General features: G+C 31.8%; 3 protein-coding genes across 14 annotated transcripts; all 3 read right to left on the bottom strand.

Annotated features, from left to right (window-relative positions):
• Window positions 1-5,797: 5,797 nt before the first annotated feature.
• LOC133680106 (probable protein phosphatase 2C 55) lies at window positions 5,798-6,916 on the bottom strand. The gene has a single exon (XM_062102930.1). It carries the CDS (start codon window positions 6,914-6,916, stop codon window positions 5,798-5,800), a length of 1,119 nt encoding a protein of 372 aa, XP_061958914.1.
• A 212-nt stretch (window positions 6,917-7,128) lies between these two features.
• Window positions 7,129-14,792, bottom strand: LOC133679092 (vacuolar protein sorting-associated protein 26A-like). Of its 2 annotated transcripts, none has more exons than XM_062101599.1 (12): window positions 14,657-14,792; window positions 14,417-14,473; window positions 14,259-14,333; window positions 13,260-13,334; window positions 13,065-13,137; window positions 12,192-12,236; window positions 11,823-11,934; window positions 10,887-10,953; window positions 9,250-9,294; window positions 8,716-8,771; window positions 8,438-8,613; window positions 7,129-7,777 (listed from the first exon to the last, which is right to left on the bottom strand). In XM_062101599.1, exons 2-12 carry the CDS (start codon window positions 14,417-14,419, stop codon window positions 7,599-7,601), a joined length of 906 nt encoding a protein of 301 aa, XP_061957583.1. In that variant the 5' UTR covers window positions 14,420-14,473; window positions 14,657-14,792; the 3' UTR covers window positions 7,129-7,598. The 2 variants fall into 2 exon arrangements, with proteins under 2 accessions (XP_061957583.1, XP_061957584.1); XM_062101600.1 differs by having other exon boundaries at window positions 14,578-14,771.
• Window positions 14,793-18,225: 3,433 nt separating this feature from the next.
• Window positions 18,226-26,061, bottom strand: LOC133680417 (CBL-interacting protein kinase 32-like). 11 transcript variants are annotated; one of them, XM_062103354.1, is made up of 16 exons: window positions 25,862-26,052; window positions 25,302-25,401; window positions 24,216-24,443; window positions 23,882-23,944; window positions 23,296-23,367; window positions 22,872-22,979; window positions 22,650-22,730; window positions 21,545-21,598; window positions 21,319-21,444; window positions 21,148-21,237; window positions 20,289-20,411; window positions 20,049-20,162; window positions 19,196-19,309; window positions 19,049-19,105; window positions 18,876-18,950; window positions 18,226-18,617 (listed from the first exon to the last, which is right to left on the bottom strand). In XM_062103354.1, exons 3-16 carry the CDS (start codon window positions 24,384-24,386, stop codon window positions 18,543-18,545), a joined length of 1,323 nt encoding a protein of 440 aa, XP_061959338.1. In that variant the 5' UTR covers window positions 24,387-24,443; window positions 25,302-25,401; window positions 25,862-26,052; the 3' UTR covers window positions 18,226-18,542. The 11 variants fall into 11 exon arrangements, 7 of the variants coding, with proteins under 7 accessions (XP_061959338.1, XP_061959334.1, XP_061959335.1 ...); XM_062103350.1 differs by having other exon boundaries at window positions 19,196-19,312; window positions 25,862-26,048; XM_062103351.1 differs by lacking the exon at window positions 25,862-26,052 and adding an exon at window positions 25,796-25,819 and having other exon boundaries at window positions 19,196-19,312.
• Window positions 26,062-26,385: the final 324 nt, after the last annotated feature.

The following is a 26,385-nucleotide window of genomic DNA, read 5'->3' as shown; positions in this document are numbered from 1 at the left end:
CTTCCACTCTGAATAAAATTGTATCTTTATAATTATATGTGAGTTAAACTCTATTGACTAATTCCTTTTTCTTGTTAATTGTGATTTATTGTCCTTTGATCAATTAGTCAATTGCTCTTTCAACAATCTTGGTTGATCCAATGACTTTTACAATGCACTCAATTCTTCTAAATTACCATCAATTTCAGCTATCTTCCTTTGCTTTGTAGTAATTAATCATAATTTTCTATGTTAGATACTGAATGTTTAAAATATTGTTTTATTTTTTAAATTAACAAGTATTAATCTCATCACACTTGTACTGAAAATCGACTGATCAAATCAATCAAGTATGAAATGGAAAATAATATTATTTGTCTAAAATTAGTCAATCATATTTTAGAACATGTTTAACATGTCAAACACTTTAGCTAATTATTTTAATTTAAAACCATGCATGCTTTAGCTTTCAGGCGTGATGCTTAGGTTTTTAAAATTGCATTTAATTCATCATCTTTCACATAAAATCTCTAAATTTTGTAAGAACCTGTGAGATTTTTTTGCAAAGATTCAATCATGAACCTTAAACAATCTTTTTAAGATTAAAATGGTAACTTCAAGTTTTGCTCCAAAATTAGCCTTTCTAGTCCACTACTATTATTTCACAAACTATCTTCCTCGTGTTAAATGGTCTACTATGAGTGTCTTTCAAAGCAAAGCAAAAAAAGAGAATGTTTTGGCCTATTCTACAAAAATGCATTAGGATAGGAAAGATTTTTGTTTTTTTTATACATTGAAACAAAAAGACTCCCTCTTTAAGATGATCATATAAATTTAAATGTCTATAAAAAGAATATCTTATTATGGCAAGATATTACTCCAGTAGATTATACTAGGTGGTTAGACAAAATGCAATAGAGTTTATAAGTTCATAACATTTTACATCCTAACTCTTGCGCGTTTAAAAAAATAAAAAAAAATGTTATAGAACTTCCATTATATTCCATTAAATAATTAAAAAAACCCTTGTAGTGTTAAAATTATAAAATTACAAAATTATTGTAAAATTAAAAAAAAAAACATTCTTTCCATCATGACATCTCTTTCAAGCATTTCATCAAATAATTTCTCTACAACAGCAACCTGCCTACTTTATACTTCAACCAATCTCACATGACTATTACTCCTCCCAAGTTAAATATGATGTTTTTAATTAGATCTCTCTAAAAAATAAATCCTATAAAAATAAAGCTATTTTATGTGTCTTTCTCTATATTTTTATTGATGATTGTTAATCTGTCATGTTGGTATGACATATGGAGAATAATAAGGAATTGAAAGAAAAACTGAAAATTGCCTTCACTGAAAGTTTACCAATGGTCACATTACTACACAAGCAAAAAGTTCCCTGACAATATAACTTAAGAAAAATCACTACAATTTTGACTCTGTTTGTGTTCGTATCAAATACCCATTAAAATAAAAACTTGTGGGTAAAACAATCTAGCAAATCATGCGCACAAGAACACCCCCACCCCCGATTATTAATAATAAGGCTTTAATCCCTGGTTTCTTTATCCAACCATAGGTGAAAGACTTGATCTTCTCAACATCCAAAGAAAAACCATATTAGGTTTTGTTATTCGCAACAAAAGAAACAATCTAGATTTGGATTTTATGTTTTATTGTTTAATTTTTTAATTTAATTGACATAAATTTTAATTGTTGATGTTTAGTGAGAAAGAAAAGATGAAAAGAAGGAAAGGGAGGAATCAAAATGTCATTTATGCGTATGTGTTATATTATATATGAGGATAAATTTATCTTTTTATCTTATTTTAAATTTTAAATTGACCATGGATGTAAAATATAATTTTTGAAAGAAGGGAGACAAAGTGGAAAAGAATTAAACTATAGGAGGTTTATAATAATTATTCCAGATTTTAATGATGTAAAAGCTTGTGTATTTGTTTTTTTTATTTGTGTGTATATGAAAAGGAAAAATTAACTAAACTCTTGAATAAGAATGCCAATTTCGCTCAATCCATTAAGTGCCCCGTGTCATTTAACCTGGTTAGTTTGGATTATTATTCGGTTTAACTGGGTCAAATCCAAGATGGGTAAAATCCAATTTAATTTGACCCTCAATTGTCTTGACCCAGTTTCTTAACCTTTTTTTATGAAGTTTTAATTTTATTTTATAATATAATGCATGGATTTTTTATCTTATGATTCATGGAAATTTTTTATGGTATTATATGTGGATTTGAGGTTTAGATTATATTTTATGGTCTCATGATTCATAAATGGAATATAGTTTTTTTCTAAGCTAATGCTTTATTTTTATAAAATTGATTTTAAAATAAATAAAACTTAGATCAATTACCTTTCAGGTGGAGAAAATTCAACACAATAAGTGTTTTACTTGAAAGACTAATATTTAAGTCATATATATAAATACATAGTTCAATATAGTATAATTTATTTAACATTCAACATTCTAATTATAATCACAAATAATCTCTTATAACGTGAGGGCATCTACTTGTTAGATGATGATATAATTTATTATAGTAACTTAATCCACACAATGATGACAATAATATCATCATATTTACCACCAACTCTCTTAATTATAACTAACTTAACACCAAAAAAATAATTAGAGATTTGTATGATCTGTTTCGTGAATTACCCCTCATAACAACTTTAATGGTGACATTAATTTGTTAATGATGTTTATAGGGTGTTTCATAAGAAATCTATTTTTCAACAATGTTCTCAATCTTATGAGCAAACAGATTATCAAACAACCCATCATTTCCAAGCACCACAATATCATCAACCTTAACATCAAATTTACCTTCATCAACTATTTTATCAAATTCTTTAATTATGCTAGCATTGTTATATAACTGATAAGGATGATAAGGCATGATATTTTGGTCAAACAAATAACTTTATTATAACGGACATAACATTTAATTTGACTATTAAATCAAGCTAAGATTTTGCTAGAGATTCTAAAAGCCCAACTTCTTTGTACCAATAGTTAAAGAGAAGCAACTTCCTTATGGTTGATGAGTAAGTGCTGGCTAGCAAACCCAATAACCACTTATGTAAATGTAGCAGCAACTTTTGATGATGGATGGGAAAATAAAAGAGCTAGGTTAGAGGCTCTATTTTTTTAAATATGATCAATTGTAGGCTTAACTTTTATTGGATATTTAAGTGATCGAGGTAAGAACAATTTGAACTGAAGGATAAGTTCTTTTCACTATAAAAAAATTGATGCAAAAGATTTTGGTCAAACATACAACTTATGATAATAGACATAACTTTCAATTTGATTGTTATTACGCTAAAATTTTACTCGAAGATTCTAGAAGCTTTGTTTCCTATAGGGATAATTTCTCATAGATATCTAAGTTAAATAAGGCCCACAAAATAAATCTAAATGTTATTGTTTAATCATATTTGTCTAGTTAATTTATGATTTTTTCTATTTATTTTATAACTCTTATTTTACTTTTACTATTATATTTAAAATATTGTTTTCACATTATTTAAGAATCCTAAGAAAGCTATAATATTTAATTTTGATTATTGAGAATAAAATTTATAGTATTTTCCTCCTATTATTAAAATTGACTACAACTAGGGTTTCTGAAGTAGACCAGAGCGAATAATAAGGGATTTATTACAAGTTAAAACTCTCAAAGACCAAAAACACCATAAGTATGGGTAGACAATCAAAATATATATTTTTTTCATCAATGTCTCTATTTGTCAAAATGTTATTGCACCTCTTTATATAGAAAAAACTAAAAACCCTATACTACTGAATATGAAAAAATAAATAGGAAAGTATTCCTTTCAAATAAAAATAAAAAACTAGAAAAATATCATAAAAAATAATATGAAAATATCTATTTTATTAAAACAACTCATACATCAATCTTCTTGGGGTGAAAGGAACTCATCCTCGAGTTTAGTTTTCAATTGAAAATTATCCTTCATCAAGAACATCCTTTTATAGGTGGGTTATCCCATCATGAGTTCTTAACTTCTTTGTGCGAGTCACCCCATCATGGATCCACAACACAATATTTTTATGCGGGTTATTCCATCATAGATCCCAAACACAACATCTGGGTCGCCTCATCATGGATCCCACCATGAGAATTTTGAATGATAACAACCGCCGCAAAAAAAATAACACATTAGTTCTTATATGTCTTTTTCTTGATAAAAAAACCTTCTTATCCCCTCTTACACAAGCACATCTTGTTTTGCAACCTCTTCTAGCAATGGTTATTTTACAATACATAACAAAATAAAATAAACATTAAGAATCATTGAACTCTAATATCAATTGACACATACGAGAGTGAAGGGTAAGGAGTTTATTACAAGTCAAAACCTTTAAAAACCAAAAACACCATAAGTATAAAGAGACCATCAAAATATTTAATTCATATTCATCTATGTCTCTACTTACAAGAAGGCTATTATAATCTTTTATATAGGAAAAACTAGAAAATCCTAATAATACTAAATAAGAAAAAATAAACTAGAAAAAAATATTCCCTTCAAATATAAAAAAAACTAGAAAAATAATATAAAAAAAGATACAAAAAAATATGTATTTTTTCTAAAAAAAAGCTCAGTTTTTGAAACTCTTTTCATATTATTAATCTTTCAACCTTAATTTATTATTGTTAATGTTGTAGTGTTTTTATGGTGAAATATTCTTGAAACAACTATTTGATGGTAGAACCATCAACAAGAAGTAGGATGAAGCATGAAAAGAACAAAACTAATGATGAAGAAAGTAAATGGAATATATAAAATATTATGGATTGCTGACTTTGGATATTTTTGCAGTATCTATATGATATTTAAATTTTTAATTTTAAAAGTTTCAAAGTCATTCTAGAAGTTTATATATATATATATATATATATATATATATCCAAATAATTCTTTTATCATTCACAAAAGTTTCTAAATACTATTTTGAAAGGTACATTTTCAACTAAAATAAACACACATATATTTTTTTAAACAAAACCTACATAATATTATATGTAATATATTTACACGGTGTATAATTTCATTTTAAGAGTTTTCTACAAGTTTTCTTCTAACCACATATATTTCTAACTACAGAAGTTTTTTTTTTTTTTGACTATTCTAGAAAAAAGAAAAGAAAAGAATAGTACCATATATGATGATAGTAATCATTTCTTAAATATATATTTATCCTCGAATTTATTCCGTTGATAATGTCATCTATAAAACTTATATGTTATTATACTATTTGATTTTTATATTTTTTTTATTATGATTCTCTTGATATATACTGTGAGAATGTTTTTATTAATGTTTACTAATGAATAAATTCGGTCAGTAAATATCATTATAATATATTAACAAAAAAATTTCATCAATATTTTTATTTGAATTTATCAATTTTATGGTAATGGGTAAGATCACATTATGGGTTAATAATTTTCAGATAATTACTAACAACAATTTCTGAATATAAACATTGTAAGTAATCTCACTTAAGAATCTATACATAATTTCATGAATCCTAATTAATTCACTATCAACTGGTTTTAAAAATAATTAAACTTCCACATGAAAAATGACCAAGCAAGAAATAAGAAGAAAGATCACAACACACATCAACCAAAGAGCTGATCATTAATTTTTCAAGAAATTAAAATTTAATCAATCTGCCAAAAACAAGTGATATTACGGGAACCTTACAAGAATCAAAGAAATAATTATATCTCTATTGGCTAGCTCGCTAATGAGATGATTCAATCCGTGCAACGATGACAGTAATATCATCATGTTTACCACCAACACACTCAAATCCAGCCAATCCAGCAGCCATGGAAAATGGTGACTTGTATAAATCGTTGCGTGAATTAGCCTCGGCAGCAACTCCAATGGCGACAGCGATCTGTTGAGGATGCATATGGGGCGTTTCGCAAGAAATCTGTTTTTCAAGAATGTCTTCAATCTCATGCGCAAACAGATTATCAAGCAATCCATCAGTTCCAAGCACCACAACATCGCCAGCCTCAACCTCAAATTCACCCTCATCAGCTATGTCATCGAATTCTATAATTCTTCTACCACTGTTATTTAACTGATAAGGATGGTTAAAGCGACGTTGCTTTATTGTTGAAGTATACACACAGCGGTTAGACCTGAAAACAAGAAACCCGCTATCGCCAACGTTGGCATAGCACAAACGGGTTCCGTTGAGGGACACAACGCAGGCAGTGGAAGACCCTTTTGATTCAGTCTTGTAATGAGCTGTTTTCAACACTCGTTTTGGATTAACAGCGGCGCCATTGGGTTTGCGACCCAGTTTGGCAACACAATTGCTCATGAGTTCTCTTGCGTAAATCCCAGAATCAATTGCAACGCTCCTTTCTGACCTGCCAGTAACACCATCTGCCACGCCGATTGTCCGTTTCGTTTGAAAGTGGAAGTGAGCGTCTTGTCCGAGCGGCCTGCTCTCGCTCTTCTTTGGTAGATAGAAGCAACCAGACACCAGTTTTAGGTTGTCAAATTCAGAAGTTGCTTCGTCATTAACATCCATCATTCGATTTGCAACACAATAGGGCATTAGTTTTATTGCGCAAATTCCAGAATCGATTGCACTGCTCTCTTCTGACTGGCCACTAACACCATCTGCCATCCCAATACAATAGGGCATGAGTTTTCTTGCGTAAATTCCAGAATAGACTGCAATGCTCTCTTCTGACTCGCCACTAACACCATCTGCCCTCCCAATGGTATGTTTGCTTTGATGGAAGCTCTTTTTAGGTATACAGAAATTTAGTTTGCCAAACACAGAAGCTACTCTTCTATGCCCTTTGGTTTCGAGAGACAAATCTGAACTGAGAGTCATAGTTGCATTCTGATTGAGAAATTTTCTTAAATAAGAAATCGCGTTTCAGTGGATTGTAAGGATTAGATGGAAAGTCCGTTGATTTTTAGGATTTCATGGGATACTAGGTCGGTGCCTAGTTACTCGTGCCGTTAGAATTCTGAGCTGAGATCAAATGGTGGCCCAAATATGCCCAAGACCAAGTGCATGAAAGAATTATTACAACTTTCCCATATAAAATGGTTTGAAGATCCCATATAAATATATAAAACCTGCAATATCCTAAGATAACTTCGATGTAAAGAAAAAACTATGCAAGTTACACCTAGAAAGAAGATTTTCGTAACACATTCTAAGGGAGTTGGAAAAAAAAAAAAACTCAAATTTACAGAATAAAGTACAGGTTGCAATGCAACGAAAAGAACAGCCTTAAAATGCAACCACCAAATTAGAACAATGGAACCAGTTTAGTCCCAAGTATCCCAAACATGGAAAGGTTTCTGCCATCAGAAAGGTGTTTCACGGATTAAAATCAAGAAAGGCACCACCAACACGAAAAATAGGGAAATCTCTCTCCATGACAAATCCCAATCCTTGGTCCTTTAAAGAAGCAAACTACCCAATTGGTGTTACCAACATAATGCTCCTTTCTTCCTTTTTTGTCATGTTAAAATTACCGAGCTCCTCTGAGATGGACAATCAATCAAGGAGTTGGAAGAAGCCGATAAACTGTGATTTCTTGCTGCTTAAAATACCGTCTATCTTCTTCGTCAACAAGAACAAGATTCAAGTAGTACTTCACACTGAACTTGTTGTTGATGTTGCGATATGTGGGTGTTAACTCATATGGACTCAGGAACAATCTAATCGGAATCGATTCACCTGTTACGGGCATCAGTAATTGCATCAGCATGATAATCCTTTGAAATATGAATAGAGACCAGTATCCAGCACGCACACAAAGATGAATAAGTGCAGCAAATCATCAAGTTTTCGCATTTTCTCATCAATTACTGGCGAATACATCATCACGTGGATTTCACGCATACAGTTCTGAAAAATTATACATTAGTAACCATATTTTACAGTTTAGCTAAACTTCAAATTAAGAGGTGCAAATCCTCTAATTTTGCTTACCGTTAAACTATAATTTTCTCTGTCTAGTTCCTGCTTTTCAATATCTTACATTCTGACATCTTTATTTCCTAGTGTTTCTATACATGTCCATGCTGACAGAGTTTGCGATGTGATAAAGGAGTCTATCACAGCCTTTAATAATCAAGTAAACCACAATGGTCCTACTATACAGCCAGAACATTTTTAAAATCTTCCAACACCAGTGCCTTATCACAGATAAATAAATGCGAGGAAAAAGTTAACCATATCATGATCAAGTTAAAATTCAAGTAGGACGGACATAAATTTAATGATCACTAAGAGAGTTGAAAAGTTAGATGCCACACAGATTTTCTGAGTGATTTGTTAAGTGCAATCATGCATATTATTGGTGATAAAAGATAAAAATAACTTGAAATTATGTACCTCTGACAGGAGCACCGTCCATCAACTCAAATTTTGATAGGGTCTCTGTCTCAACATATGTACTAGGCCCTGATCCCGTTGATTCGCGACGCCTGATCTCAAGCTCCATATTCTTAATCTTAATTCTCACCATAAGAAAATAAATTTTGCCAATGATGACATCCTTCAGGTGGTACCTGATTCATTTGAACTCAATAAAAAAACATAAAGCTCCCTTCCCCTTCCAACTTATATCATCATGTGAAATTTTATTCAAAATAACCCTCATTTAGACTTACTTGCTTTTACTGTATTCAAATTCAATATGAAGACAGTCCTCAATTCCAACTTCCATCTACAAGCACCACAAAAACAGCACATGGGGAGCAGGATCAATTTTTTGAATGAATTTGAAAGCTAATTCATAGTCAACAACCAAGTTTTATAAGAATAGTTCATTCAAGTTTCATAAGAATAGTTCATTTATGTCATAACTCGCCTTCACAAACATCTCAACTCAATATGTCAAGCATCCAAGTAATTTTCTAGTCCAACATGTAATGAGACAAAGGCTATGATTCATGCTGCTTAAGGCCAATCAAGGTGGTGGATAGGATGTGCTGCAGAAGAAGAGATAAAGTTGTATTGACCAAATAAACATGTGAACAATTCAAAAAACTTAAATGTGAACAAATGTGCTTTCCCAGATTGAATTAGTAAAAGAAATCTGTACAAATAAAAAGCAATCAAACATTTGCAAAAGAGTAACTGCTTTGACATGTAGGTATCCACATAATAATAACACGCAGAAGAGGAATAATACTAATCCTGACCTTAATGCTGTTATTGATTGATGGGAGCGGAGTGTAGTTGTGAACCTGAACAAGAGTATTAAAGTAAAAAAATAAAATTTATGTAACACTCTCAAGGATGTTATACTGACAAGATAATCCCAAAAAAAAAAAAACATTAGCAGAAATCTATATGATGCCTAAATGTTCTTTATATGGGTTGAAGCAGGCACCCCAAGCCTGGTTTGAGAAGTTTCATAATACACTGCTTTAACTTCTCTTTTGAACAAATTCAGTATGATGACACTTCACTCTTCTTCCACAAAACAGCTATGGGAATGGTGCTTCTCTTGGTTTATGTTGATCATATTATCATTACTAGAACTGACATTTCTTTGATTGCTAAGCTTTAGAAGATGTTGCATGAATCTTTTCATATGAAATATCTTGGTCATCTCACTTAATTTTTGAGCATGGAGTTATATTCTCTATTCAATGAGATTTTCATGAACCAACATAATTATGTACAAGGTCTTATCACCTTGGCTAGTTTGGAGGAGACTAATTCAGTCAACAATCCTTTAGCTGTTTTGTGGAAGTATAGGAAGGCTGAAGGGGGCCTCCTCTCTGATCCGACTCTTTATTGGAAACTTGTTGGGAGTCTTATCTACTTGACCATTACTCAGTCCAACATATCGTGTGCAGTTCATACGGTCAGCCAGTTCATGAATTCTTCCCGGCATCATCTAGCTGTTGCACATCGCATTATCCACTACATGCGCGGTTCTCATACCTATAAGCTATTCTTTCCAACCAGTTCTTCCCTTCAACTTACAGCTTATAGTGATGCAGATTGGGCAGGGTCTCCTGACACTTACTGGTCTACAGGAAGTTGATATATGTTCTTCGGTGATGCTTTGATTTCTTGGAAATATAAGAAACAAGATTATGTTTCTAAATCTTCCACCGAAGCTCCATATCGTGCCATGTCTACTGCTTGTTTTGGAATTGTTTGGTTGTGTGATCTTTTTATGGAACTTGGTTTTCCTCATAACCATCCTACTCCTCTACATGCTGATAACACTAACACTACTCAAATTGCAACCAATCCAGTTTTCCATGAACTTGTTGAGCACATCGAGGTTGATTGTCACTCAATTCAAGAAGCTTTTGACCATTGGGTGATCTCCCTTTCATATACTTCTATTGATCTTCAGGTTGTTGATGTCTTTATCAAAGCTATGACTAGATAACTACATCAATGACTAGATAATGACATCAATTTCTTGTTGACATATTATTGTTGGTTGACTTACCAGCATCAATTTGAGGGGGATGTTAATAGCAGAAAGTTAGGGATGTTAATTCCTAATAATCAGCTTTATAAATCAGCCTCCTAATTGATGTAAATCAGCCTCCTAATTGATGTAAATCAGCCCTTATTTAGGTAAATTAATGCCCAATAAATCAGCCCACTAATTGCTGTAAATCAGCCTTGTTAAGTCCTATATAATGGGGAGGTCTCCAAAGACAAATAGCACACAGATTTCTTTCAAACTTTTGTGTCTTATTGACAAAACCAAGATATAGAACTAAAGGAAATAACCGGAAAAGATTGGTATGTTGTATCAGCATTCAATATGACAAGCATGACTACAATAGAGAAATTATTCATTTACCACAAAATCCTGGTACTCGACAATGTTGCTGACATAGTTCCGACTGATTGTCACTTTCAATATATACCTGTAAACAATGATAAAGCTTAAGTTTGCTGTCATGCTTTAAGAAAAAAAAAATTGAACTGATTTTAGTTTAAAATTTCAAAATCATACAACAAAAGTCATCATAATTTTTAATACTGTTTGCAGTCTAAACTAGGAGTACAGAAAATGAAATTATGAACATCACTTTGAACTCACAGGGAGCACAAACAACAAAATGGCCTTATGCCTCCCCTAAGCTCAAAATTTCTCCTAATATATTATAATTGGTTCCCAGCACCTCCACCCAGTCTCTTTAGTTTAACCAAAACCCTCCTTCAAAAATAAAATCTTGCTACAGAAACCTTTAGATAAATGCTCTAGCTCTAGTATTAAACGAAGTCAAAACATACTAAATTGTGCTTAACATGCAAGATTGATCTTGCTAAACAATGTTTTATGTGTATAACCAACCAGCCAAAATATGGTTTTCTAGTGTGTGTGTGTGTTAATGCCTTGAGAATCAGCAACTGTTCCCTTTTTTCAGAACTACCGAAAATCATTTAGTAGCAAATGCCAAACTATGAGAATTCTTACATTGAATATATAACAGGAAGAGAGAAAGGGAGAGAGAAAGAGATAACATTTTGCAAATATCAGAACTATGTACAGTTAAGGTGAAAAAACATGAAAGGAATAGGAAACAGATGAAGAAACAAGCGCGGTTTACATACCTAGCCTATCAAATTGGTATCACAGGCAAAAATATAGCAGGTGCAAATTCGAAAATTGGTCTTTTGATGAAAAATTAGGGCTGGATTGAGGTGTTGAGAACACCCCCCACCCAACAAATGCTTACAAATTAATATTAGTTACATAATAAAACCTGTGCAATTTAAAAGGATACCCTACCTAAGCCTCACATTCACTCCATTATAGGACTCAAATGGCATTTCCACTGTAGAAAATTCAAAGGGATATGCCTTTCTTTCATATAACTCTCCAGGTACATCAAGTTCACGCACTGCACATGACAGGATAAGAGTTCATAATAAATAAATAAAAAAAATGACCTTCACTGATTGATTAACAATGCCACCCACAAAACTTAAGTTATGATTAAAATAAAATGAAGTAATAGATTGCCATGTCTTCAAAAAATTATGAAACTATTATGCACATATAAACTAAGAAGACTTGATGTACTGAACATGTCATACCATATATGGCCCTTCTTTAAGTTACCAATTTTACAAGAAATAAATGTTTAGATGTGCTCACCGAGAGAACTAAAGTCATAAAAGTTGCCTCGTTCAAAATACAATTCTGCAAAGAGGGGTAGAAATTTGTCATTCTCTGAAATGTGATTCTTTCATGAGATAAGCCAATGAAATGTAGTCCTAGAATTTCATGTAACTCGCATCAAAGAAAAATCCACCAAATAACTACTCCAAAGAGGAACAATCAATTACAAAGAAAACAAGCAAGGGAAAAAAAATTCTTCTACAACAACAATGTCATTTTTTAAACTGCTTTAGAGAGATTATAAGTGGATAATGTACGTCTTCTATTATATATTTTTGTCTGCTATTTCTCTTTCCAAGTCTTTTCTTATATATCCATTTATATTCTTGTCCAAATCAAAATTCTTATCAGAAAAAAAATTAATAATTGTTCTTTAACATTACTACGTTGTAGTTGACAATAAGAGACAACCACCATTTTTCCCTTGAAGCTCCCACCCCTTGGTGAAGACAGCATTCAACCTGAAAATTTCTAGTACAATGCCAAAAGACTCTGTTAACATAAATGGTGAGTACCAATGGCAAACTATAGAGATCTATTATAGGCTTGGACAACTTATGCGAGAAGAAGAAGCTCTCAGCACTGCTTTCTTTCACTTCTATTCTAACTATGAAGTGCATTGACAATGCCTTGAAATCCTAGATGAGAAACAAGCATCACAACTCCCAAATAATTCAGCAATGAGAATTCCAGTATTGCCTGCTTTTAGAGCTTATCCTTCACTTTTCTCATTTATATTAATTTTCCACTTAATTTAAAAATGACAAGATAACCATAACAACATGAACATGATCTTCCAGATATAAAATACAAGATCTAAATATAAGACTGGAAGCAAATTCAACACACCTATTTGACCAAGCAGCTCAATTTTAACACCATTGTGTTCGACCTTCTTCCCTTGAACTGGTTCTATGACAACCTGAATGTGAATACAGAAACAATAAGATTCAATTTCAGTGTTGATGACAACATTACCAAAAGAACATCTCTATGTAACTTTTAAGATTAAGAAAACAACCAAAAAAAAATATCAGTGATTACCTCCCCAACAATGTTTTCTTGACTTTGGAAGAGAGGAACCATGACTGTTTGGCCATTTTCCTTCTTTAAAGGAACCTATAGCAACACATAGAAGCGGTAGTTATATGCTTGAATAAAATGATTTTTAAAAGGTCTCTCAATAAGATTTAATCTATCACTTCAGTGCAAACATATCTAGGAAAAACTCATTAGTTCATCGGACCAAACTCCATGTTTTTATTCCATCTAACAGACCTGATAACATAGTGGTACTATTCAAGTGGATTACATCCCAATGCTAATACAGGCAGGATGAGATGCGAGAGAGAAAGATGGAGCAACTTAGATGAGGTCAAAATGTAGGAACAAAACCTTTTTCTTAAGCACTCAACTCAATAAATTGAAAACAGCTACGCAAAGAAGCAGAGAACTCTTGGTAACAGCAAAAAGAAAAAGAAAACGTGCATAATAGAAAGATAAAGATAGTGAGTACAAAGACAAATATTTTATAGGTCTCTTTGTAAGTTGATACGGCACAAAAGAAAGTACTGCATGGGCAATTTTCAACTTTCCACACATTGGAATTCAGCTTAATGGCATTTAATTTCAATTGAAAGAACAGCTGGTACTGCATGGGCAATTTTCAACTTTCAACACATTGAAATTCAGCTTAAGGGCATCTAATTTCAATTAAAAGAACAGCGGGTGAGGATGAATCTAGGATTTCAGCTGGTAGGCTGGAGAAAAGAATGCAAATACATTGAATAAAAAAGAATAAACAAAGATCAAAGACCCACTGGTGTTATCCAATTGCGTAACTGAAATCTGACCATAAATGAGGCTTAGAATATCAACCCAGAAATTAACCCAATTAGTGAAGTCGATGTGTTATAATAACCATTGAAGTAAAAGATTTGCATACAAAGTTACTTCGATTTTGTGAATAACAAAATATTTGACAAAAATAATAATACAGCAAAAGCAGAACTCTTGAGCAATGTTAACAAATTAACAAGGTACCTGCTTGCGTGTTCTTCCATCAGCAAGATTGATAGAAACATTGCATGGTGGTTTAAAAGCTCCAACTAAGAAGTTCTGAAGAACCAAAAATACATGGTAATCACTTTTTCAAAAAACAATGGAACTCATACAAAGTACTAAAACCAAGAATACTTTACCATGATCTTTTAGTCAAACTTAGTACTGTATTGGTACTTTGTCAAAGCATGAAAGCCCTTAAAACCAAAGAGAAGATAGATTAATTCCATGAATGAATCACATCTATATATATCTCTACCGAACCAGAAGAGAAAGAACATTAAAAAAAAAAAAAACCCACCTTTGAAACTCCTTAAAAACTGCAGTGATCAGTTAAAGTTGAAAGCTTTAAGAGAATTGAAATCGATCCGAACTATTACCTGGACGATATTGAAATGGGTTGATGTTCAAATCTTAAATTAGTAAATAAAGACAGCAGGATCAGCTCCGCTCAGTTCAGCTGCCTTTCTCCTTTCTATTTTCTCTTTTATAGTTTTTTTGTTTCTAATGTCAAACTGATGGTTTTTTTTTTTTAACTCTTAGCGTTGATCCAATCAAAATATTACACGTCAGTAACGAAAGGGCGTTATTAAAAAAAAAAAGTGAGGACTAGCTGTACCGCTTGGAAGTGGAGTAGAGCTAAAAACAATATTAAAAAAGTTATTTCGTCTAGTCTTAAATAAAAAATATTTTTAAAAGTAAACTACATTATAATACTAAACAAGCATAGATTCAGTCTTTTGCTTTGTTTTGGGTATTTTTACTTATTAGCATGTTTTTAAGAAATAGTAAATAATATTATTTAAGTTTTTTTTATTGTAAAATAATATAGTTTTTACATATCAGATTACAAAACGTGACATTCAACTTGTCATTATTCATAAACATGTTATTTTTAAATAAATTATAAAATAAATTACATAAATTACAACAAGGAAAGAGGAGAAAGAGAAAAAATATTAGAGGTACAACGAAGTTCTGATTACAATAATATCAATATTATCATAAAGATCTTCACGATACGAATACCATGATACCAAGAAAGGTCACCAACAAAAACCTGAGTTTGTAATGCTTGTTGTCCAAAGATAGCAAGTGGTTACCTTGCCTATGGGAACAAGTGTGGCTCTCTTCATTCATCGTTGATGACCTTTCTTGGTATGTATTTATCTCGTCATGATCTTTTTTATTGTACTAATGATGTTGTATTTTGAGTTTCGCTGTGCCTCAAGACTTTTTTTTCTCTCTCTCTTCTCTTTTCACAAATTACAATAAGAAAAAATGAGAGAAAAAAAAAAGAATAATTATGTCAAACCTCCTTTAGTTTGATCATTTTTTAGCTTTGCTTTCATGTTATAAGAAACTACACTTTACTTCCTTTATTTGAATAACTTTATAACACTTTACATCCTCTAGCTTTGGTGTAAAAAAATATCCAACAAAAAATATTACAGTATCTTTAAGTTTGCCATTATTCTCAATTTAATAACTAAAAAGCCCATGTTTTTAAAAATAACAAAATCATCATTATATAACCGTTGTTAATTTTTTTTAAAAAAAAAGTTGTTAAACATGGCTTTATATTTACAAAAATGTCATTAACTCCATGTTTATATCAAATTCAATCCCTCTTGTCTCATCATTTCCAATGAACACAACCATTCACAAATAATATCTATTATCCTTTAAACTTTCCAATAAACACAAATATCGAATTAAAAAACACTAATAAAAATTTTCTCACAAATCTTCACTATTTCAAGCAAGTCATCCTACATTATTATTGCACAAAACTCACCACTACAAACACTGCAAATACAAAATTCATTTCACTTACAATTAGCAACAACCAAAACTCTTTCATAATCAATAATATCCTAAAATTTACAGCACACAAAGTTGAATACATTTATTTATATTCATCAAATGCTAAGAGTAGCCTATGAACATGTAATAGCTTGGATGGACTAAGTTCAAGAATAGAAAATGTACAAAATATAAAAAAAAGAGGCAGTTGTCAGGATATCAAAGTCAGATACAAGTAAAAACAAGTTATTTTACATATCTGATGATAAATCATGTGACAATACATTTATTGATTGATGCAAATCTATTAAAGATATTGAATTAGCTATAAGGGTGAGAGAAGGTACTAGTGATATAGATCAAATACTAAATGAAGTGAAAAAACTAAAGATGAATTATGTAAAGTTTGGATCATGAATCATAATGTTGAGATTGGCTATGCAGTGTAAAGTTGTGTAATGTTAATATTTATAACTACAGTATTATTTATCATGATTAAATGAAACTAATAAAATTAGCAAATCATATTTAAGTTGTATTAAACATAAAATAAAATTCAGTGTTTAGACATACCATGACATCAATATAATATCCATAAATATTGTTCACAGGATCTAATAACCCAAAACAAAATTCATCATAGTCATACATTGTTCTTATACGTGCTTCATTCAATGCAACTAGTGTGGGATCAATCTTTATTGACATACCTAAAGATCTGATATTCCTCGAACTTTATTAATCCATCAACTCATACTTTAAATATCTTGCATTAAAAACCAAATGTGGGATTAACTTTCTGGTTTTTCTTCTTCTTCTTCCCAACCCTTCCACTTCACTTTTATCTTTAGCTTTTTCACAACTACTATCTAATTCGCACTACTTTCAATATCAAAATCATCCTTGTCAGAACTTTCTAGGTCCTTTTCTTTAATTGATTTTTTTATATATGTTTCATCTTTCAACATTATGTTGATTAGTTTATAATTTATTTTCATTTACTTTTTATGCAGTTATCATAGTTTCATAACCTGAGTCACAGATTTAACATGTTAACCTAGGTTGATCCAAGTCAATCCACTATGTTGTTATCTTAATATTAAAAAATATATCATCTTGAAAAGAATTTTAAGTCAAACTTTGTTTTTATGAGTCATTCATGTTGTTTTTGAACCCATAAAATCAACTAGGTCACATTGGGTAAACCCCCACATAATTTTATTTTTTTCTACTAGAAAAAAAAACATTAGCAATATCTGAACTTTGTTTTTTCATTCAAGAAAAATTTAACTTGACCCGCGGCGAAGCATATGTCAATAATCTAGTGTTATCTAAATTAAAGTATTATATATTAATATACTTTTATATTGTATATTAATATAACATAATATAACAAATTAATATGCTTTTATATTGTATATTAATATACCCTAATATATTATTTCCTATATAAATATATTAGTGATTTATTATTTTCTAATAGTATATTCTAAAGTATTTAGTTAATATGTATTATTGTTTTTTTCTATAGAAAAATAATAAAATATAATACCACTTTAATTGATAAATACTTCTTGAAAAGTGTTTTTCACTCTTTTAAATTAAAAAACTTTTTACTCTATCTAAAACTTATATTTTTTTATAATAATTTTTGTTGGCCATCTTTTTACGATACAACCAAATACAAGAAAATAATTTCTAAAAAATTTTTTTATAGCAAACAAATAATGCATTATTTAGCGTAAAAACTCTTTATAATTTATTAGATAATATAAATTTTTATTTTATTTTATTAAACACGCATTAATTTTTTAAATTTCAATTAAAAATTTTCATTATACTAAAAAAATACATTCACAGGCATTTCTTTTATGTTAGAAATTAACTTAAAATCATATCCCAGTGATAATACTGAATAAAGTTGCACATTTCCCTCGAAGTCAAAGGAGAACTAAATCACAACAATATGAATGATAATTTACATGCTGCCCTTAGGCTAGCTCTGAAACATAGAAACTCGATGGCTCGAAATTTTGAAAGGTAAAACCTTGCACTTTAGAACTTCGGAACAGCACTGGAGAATCAAGAAACTAACAATGGAGAAGGGAAACAATCATAAACACAACCTTTTCTGAGAATAATCTTTGAAAAAAGAAGAAGCAGAATTAATAATGAAAAGAGAGCATATACAGTACTTTCATTTACTAGAAATCTTCCTATCGAAGAGGAAAACAAACCACCCCATGAAAATCCTATTGAAGAGAAATAAACAAGACTACGAGGATCATCCGTGTTTCCCAACATTAATAACAAGGAAACAACTAGAGAAGCCATGTCCGCCTAATTCTAAGGAAATGAGAAAATATTTCCAGGAAAACGGTAAAAAAACAAGGGGAATGAAGATGCAGAACAAGTATGGCACATTTGCATTACTTCCACACGTCAAAATTTGCACAACTTTTACTTTCTTTGTTGCATGTCCTCCTCAGTTTTCCAGACGACATCGTCAAGGCAGGTTGAAAGGCTTTTATAGAACTGCAGAAGAAAAAGAACCAAGAAAGATGAAAATATAATCATATGTAACTTGAACATCAGATGACAAACAGCAACTGTTCTGGTTAAGCAACAGCTACCATTGCAGGAGAATCATCTAAGGATATTGCCAATATCTTATATATATAATTACAGTGACAAATCATGTATGTATCAATTGGTTGTTGAGTAGCATTTCATTTGAAACGAGTGAAATGTTAATGGATGAATTAAATGAAAAAGAAGAGAAGGAAACTGTGCCTTATGGAACTCCAAAGTGTCTCCTTTTGCTTTACGCACTTCAACCATATGAAGCGAGGGTGCCATTTGAAATATCTGATAGAAATGTACAAATCAGTGAATTAATACCACAAAATGACTATGAACTTGACTTTAGCAGTATTAGTGAGTTTCATTTGAAGTTTGTCACAGACCTCGGTAGCAACATTAAGGTTTCCCTTTCTCCCAGCCTTCACATTCTCAAGCCTCATCTGAGAAAGACAAGGATAAATTTAAGCATCACCACCTCAGGCCCTTTTACTTTAGCCAAATGAATAACGAATATTTCATGCATTTGTTACCTTGTAGTTTTTCTTGTGGACATCAAAACCAAGGGGCTTTGCAGCTTCTTCGATCTTGTGAATTATTTCATTGGCAGGGCATTTAGACGTGAACCTTGTTTCCCTCTTAAATTCCTGCTGCAAGTCACGAAATCACAAACATACAAGTTTCAGTATTTAATGAAATCCCAACAAATGTGACATTATAAACCTATCATGTGGGTCTATCACCTGCAAACAACATCCTCATTTGAACCCCGCAGATTCTGTTAGGTAGACAAGGCGACTTTTTTGATAATGTAGAATAAATACTGTTTTCATAACAGGGACTTCTAATTTCATAGTCCAATATAATCTCTCACTGCAATGGACAAAGCTGGATATCTCTAATTGTCCACGAGGAGCTTCGAGGAATAATATAATGAACCATTTTCTTGTTTATGCCTTGAATAAAAAAAACATATGGACGGAACTGAGTCTTATTGCAGTTAGAGATCCTGGATTATTTAATACCCTAAAACATTGAATAATCCCTTCATGGGTGATAACATGTATCATATGTATCATTGATTCCTTCATTGATTCTACAAGTTGATAAATCTCTGAAATATTCAAATGACAAGGGAAATAAGGAAAAACATACAGTTTCACAACCAAGCAGACACAACAACAAAGATAGACACACTCTCTCCCCTGACTACCAGACCATATCAGGATAAGAATACAACAATTTGTCACCATCATCTCTTACTTCCACAGAAGCAGGAAGCTAATGTTTTTTGTACTAGCATTAAGACATGCATTATCCAACAGGAATACAGCAATTCAGACTTGAAAGATATAACATAAAAGAAAGGCTTTTCAGCAAACAAACCTGTTCTCCATCAAACAAATTCCCAAGATTTAGCCCTCTAGACATCGAAATTAACTCAAACGCATTCATAGCTGTTGGTTGCTCTTCTTCCTTTTTCTCTGTTACATGGTTTTCCTGTTTCAAAGACAACAGTATGCATTAAGAAGCATATTGTCAACAAGTACAATAAATTGTTACAGTTTATTCAAATTGTGCTTTTTTTTTTCTGGTACAAATACAAAATAATCATCTTAAACTCACTTCTGAGTCCTTAAAAACAGCTTCAACATCATCCAAGTTGGTGTCCTCTTTCTCTTCAAACACAGGAGTCTTATAACCTTTCTTGAACCATTGATCTACCAGGATTTCAGATACGGTGATACGCTGACATTAAAAACAAATAGTAAATTGAGAAAATTATAAAACAATATAAAGTTTTGATTAATGTTAATTTTTCGATGTATGGTTGCCAATATAAGTATTTTAAGCCCAGACTTGTTTGGCATACTTACAAGAGCAGGTCTAACAGAATAAGCTTCACATGCATAAACAGTACACATATAATAAGAAGCAAGATTGGACCTAGGTAATGTAAACATCATGGCACTTATACACACCACTTGCAGATTAGAGAAGTTGTCCAGGCATCCTAATGATATCCACTGCGGTAACAATCTTTCAGTGTTCCGATTCTGCTACCTGACCAAATCTCTAGAAGATCCAATCTCAGTTATACAACGTTCACATGCCCAGAGGGAAGCCTTTACAAGATGTTCTATTTAAAGTTAGATGAGACAAATTAGCATGATAACTGGATAGGCTCCATTGTCCAGCAACAATATTATGACAGCATTGGGATCTAATGAGGCAAAAGCATCAGAGCAGCTATTCCTTGTGCCAACTGTGATGAAAACGAATAAACATAACTTAAAATACACTTGCTGTTGTTTGCAGTGATTCATCATCTATCATTTTCTGAGATTCATTTTGATTCGCTTACTATTTAAAAAAGAAGAGTGGTCCACCAATAGTTAATGCAGAAATCCTTTCTTTTTTACTCCGTTCTAAGATGCAGGAAATGCATCCAAGCAGGGAATGATAATAACACATAACTACTTACAGTCATAGGGTTGGGATCCAAAATTCGAGTTATCAATTTCATGGCACCAAAAGAGAGCCAAGGGGGGCAAGTAAATTCAGCTGCTGAAATCTGCATATGGCAGAAGTAAAGTGAAAAGCAGAGGACGGGGGAAAGGAGAGAACAGTTCTATCAAATTTGTAAAATGCTCACTTTTTTATACAGGTTCATAAGATTAGAATCATCAAAAGGCAAGTACCCTGCTAGCAATACAAAAAGTATCACTCCACATGACCACAAATCTGCAGGAGCCCCATCATAACCTCTATCATTAAGAACCTAAACAGCAGTACCGAAAATAATTAGAGGTAAAAAAGCGCCAAAGGCTTAAAAGGTAACATATATGGTTAAGAAATATGGCATAAATATTCATCCAAACCTCAGGAGCAACATAATTTGGAGTTCCACAAGTTGTATGAAGCAAGCCATCATCCTGCCAAATAAACCTGTTAGTAAGAAACAAAGCTTTCCTTGCAAGAGTCACGGAAGGGACTTGAATGAAAAACATATTATTTCCATTAAAAAAAAAAGAATCCACATTGATACAAGCCCATAAACAGAGAACAATCAAATGCATTTTGAAATTCATAATTGTAAGGCAATGGTTCTTACTAGGTTATTTCAATCGTTGCAGCTTAGACCAAATTTTTTTTAAACGTAAGAAAATAATATCTAGATCAGGGCCTAGACCAATAAAAAAATTTCTTTCTTTTTTTTTAAAAAATAAAATAAACAGATGACAAATTATCTACAGCAATAGATGATATGTCGTCTTCTTCCCAAAATCCAGCCACCATGAAGATGACTGAAAAATCAAGGGAAATGATTTTTTGACCTAAAATTCCATTTTTCAACCATTTTTTACCTGAAAACACCTTACACCCTAAAAACATAAATAAACTCATTTAATGCATCAAATAACCCAAAAATGGGTTGAAAAATTAAAAATCAACCTGAATTGGTAAAACGTCTTGAGCTCAAAGTCAAGATCTACTATTTCAATCAGGGTGAAGGCCAAACAACATCACAATGGAACTCATCTCATTAAATGAAACCCTTTGACACCATTTTCAATCTTTTTAGTGGCCGAAATCAATGTCAACCAACCACTATATCTCTCCTCATCATTTTCATGCGAGTTTCTCTCTCCTCTCTCTAGCTCAGGGAAAATGAAGAAAATGTACTTTTGGACCAAAATGAAAATTATTGTTAATGTGTGGTTAGCCATACATTTTCTTTGTGTTTACATGTTAGTTCTCTATCTTTAAATTTTGTATTTTGACCATAATTTCAAGCCTAATTTCTTCTACTTAGCTATAGAAGGGTATATGATTGAAAGAAGAAAAAAAGTCTATTATAGCCTAACCTGCTTTTATTAAGGTCATTATTTTGAAACCATGAAATTGACACTAATCATAATTGGATTTAACTGGCTTTAATGTTTATTAAGACTTGAACTGCGATGAAGATTTGATGGTAGTTACCCTGACTTGTTGGGACAGTGCACTCAATCCAAAATCTGAAACTTTGAGGTTCCCATAAGCATCCAACAACAAATTTTCTGGCTGTGACACCCAATAAAAAGCAAGAAGAGAATGAAGTTTGTCAGGTGAGAACAACAGCTTTATCCCCTTATGGTTCCTGTCATGAACAAAATATATACATAAAACACTCATTTACAAGTTACACAGTGATTAAAGTAGCACCTTAAGGTCTCTGTGAAAAACACCCCTACTGTGGCAATAATCGACTGCATTGATAAGCTGGTGGAAATATCCCCGAGCTTCATCTTCTCTCATCCGTCCATGGTTTACCTTTGTAGAATTAAAACAGAAAATATTACATGCAAAAAAATGCTCCATAATTGGTATGAGAACATGCACGAGCAAAAGAAACTTCCAAATTGTTGCTCCAATCACCACAAGATTGCATTAATGTAAGCAAAACAAGCACTGACAATTATACTAAGATCGTAATTGTCAATGATAAGTAGACAACGTGCAGGACTGGCCTTAACAGGTGTGTAATAAATTTCTAGTAGTTGTAATAGCATCCAATATGTAATTACCAAACTCTACCAAGGATAAACTAGAGAACATTATAAGTTTGATGAACAATAACACAACTTACAATTTTGTCAAAAAGCTCTCCCCCGGTAACAAATTCCAAAACAATAAATATCTTTGTCTTGCTTCCCATCACCTGAAAATCAGCAATTTTTTTCTTATAAAGCTTAGACGAATATTTATATCAAATAGTATTTTAAATAACATAGAATTAAGACTGCTACTGACTTTTAAAATACAGTTTAATAGATTGAGGCTAGAATATGCAAAAAGATTCCATGGTCAAACCAAACTACAATTCCACAAATTAAATGTCATTTCAGATAACTTTTACAAACATGCTCTACTTGGTCACTATTTCTATATAGACAATCCTTCCTCCATTCTTCACAGTGATGCTAGAACTTAAAACTTATATGATAAAATAGGGATAACAGGATACTGAGAAAGATTACTCTATAGTTTTAGCCAAAAGCATTTAAGAAAAGAACCAGAAAATTTGACATTGCTCACTTTTAGCAGAAAAGGATGTAAAGGAGGACTAATTTTACAGATATTACTAACAGCTTGTAGGGTACATTTGGTAACATGGTGCAACACGTTACAAAACGCATACATATTATAGTAATGCTGAAAACTAAAAGAGAAACCTCATATAATCGAACAACATTTGGATGCTTGATACGCTTCATTGTCGCTACCTCCCGCTTGATCTGTAAGAACACAAGCAACATTTTAGAAATCTAAAGGGATCATTTAAAGCTCTTCTGACAATATTGGAACACCTTTACTGGTGGTAGCATATATATAATAAAAGAATTTCCTACGCCGGAAAGGGGGAAAATAGGACAAAAGCTTTCAGAAGTGCAGGAGAAAGTAATTGAAAAACATACATAGAGAATGCATATTGTATCAGTTTCTCTTGAGACGTGTAAAGCAGTGAGAAACAAACAATTTTACAAAAACAGAATCGACTAACCAGACCTGTTCAGCCATTTTGTGTTTGAGAACCTTCTCTTTATCGAGGATCTTCAGAGCCACAGGTTCCCCCGTCTCAGAATTCCTTGCAAACTTTACTTTTGCAAATGTTCCTTCACCAATTGTTCTTCCCATTTCATACTTACCCACTCTACGCTTAATTTTAGGTTGACTCATGCTTCGTTTATGGGTTCAATGTTCTTATCCTTGAAATTTGCAAACTTTTAACTCTTCCTGAAATGCACAAGAAAGTGTAACTGCCAGATCAATAACAGTCATAAATTTCAACAAACATGGAATTTATTGAGCATATCCCCAGGTCAAACTTTGTGATCTGAGTTGGTCAACACATGGCAGGGTCTGGATAATTTTAAGGTTTGCATTACATATTCTGGAAATTACAACAATAAAAAACTGAAATGAACTTTTTTTTCTTAGTCTTTATGCTGCTGCACACTACAAATAACATAATCACTCCCACAACTTGCTTTCAAAAACTGATAATGTATTTTTCAAGCTTCAAGCACTTTCGTAATTGATTAACAATCCACGACCAGTTATTTATCATCGGAAGTCTCGTGTATAGGAAGACTGCAAATTTTTACCATCCCAATCAAAAACCCTTCCATAAAGTATAGCTCAATTGCAAATTAAAATTGACCTCATCACAAGGGGGAGATTGAATACAGCGAATCAACCGTTACAAAGAAAGAACAAAAAATAAAAATGGCATGCAATGTGAACACAAGAAACTTACCGCATGATAGACAAAAAAAAAACAAAACTATGCAGAAAAGATCTACAACAAGAACCTGATAAGAAAGCAAACAAACTAATCTAAAGTGCTAGTAACCAATGAGAAGCTGGAAAACACCCTTCCTAATAGTCAATTTACCACTACAAGGAATGGATCAGATTGCTAAAACATAATCAAAATCTGACCAGAAATAAAACCCAGAAAGAGGAGGTGAAACAAAAAAACAAGAATCCAAGTTGAAAATTTGAAGTGGGAAAACAAAGAACATAAAAATGTCTTCACCAATTACGAAACAAACAGTAAAGACAACCAAATCAAAATTTAAGTGAATTAACCTCAAGTCCAACTGCTCCCAGTGCAACCAACACGCCCACAGAAGTGGAATTTAGACCAGAAACAGCTCAGTAGTCAATCAATGACTGCTTATATAAGCCCCTGTATGAATACTTTATAGTTAATAATTAACAAATAAAAACTGAATTTAAAAACAAAAAAGAATCTTTCTCAAACGCCATATTAAAAAAAGAAAACAAAAAATAAAAGAACTGTAGCTGAAGTTCAAGAAACTCAAAAGAACTCAAATTTCTTGCCAACTTTACAAATTCCCACCTCTAAAAACAAAAACCCAAATCAAATTTTACAAGAACCAACCTATTAAAAAGCGAAGATTGGATCTTTTTCAAAAAGAATTAGACTAAAAAAAGTTCCTTGTACTTGTGGTAATAAAAAGAAGCAAGCTTTTAGCTTCGGGGAGAGAGAGAGAGAGAGAGAGTCAGCAAAACAGTCAGACTAGGTTCAAAGCAAATTCAACATAGGAAACATATCTTACGCAACGGATAAAATGATTATTAAAATAATCAAGGATTAAAAGTGGATTGACAGAGAGAGGATATACTTGAGCAAGGTTTTGTATATGGTGATTGAGAGACAGAGAGATCAGCAAGAAAGGCTGGCAATTCTTTCTCTTAAGATGACTGAAAGAAAGTGCAGAGAAAAGCAAAGGAAATGGCAATGGGTGAAAGCTTTTTGATGAATTACAGTAATTTTGTTATGATCACCTGCCCTGCAACCAGACAAATTTTCGCCTACTACTCTGTTTCTTGTCTTAATCTTACTACCGCCATAATTTTTCTTACAAGTTACAGCTACATTTTTGCTTGGATATACATATATCTTAACTGTTAAAATAAATAAATAAAAACTAACTCAGTATAAATTTAATAACGTACAATTTAATTTTGCTTGGATCCTGGAATGGAAGGAGTTTTTTATTTTTCTTATAACTTAAATGGAAGAATTTTAAATGAGAGAATGGATAACTCTATTAAATAACGCAAAGTTCATCAAACTTTTTAATAAATAGAAAATATAAAAGTCCGGCTAATGAAATCATATTGGCTTTAAACTTTATAACTCTTA

The sequence above is a fragment of the Populus nigra genome, chromosome 19 (assembly GCF_951802175.1).
Source record: "Populus nigra chromosome 19, ddPopNigr1.1, whole genome shotgun sequence".
NCBI lineage: Eukaryota > Viridiplantae > Streptophyta > Magnoliopsida > Malpighiales > Salicaceae > Populus > Populus nigra.
This window is presented reverse-complemented; position numbering and strand designations above follow the sequence as displayed.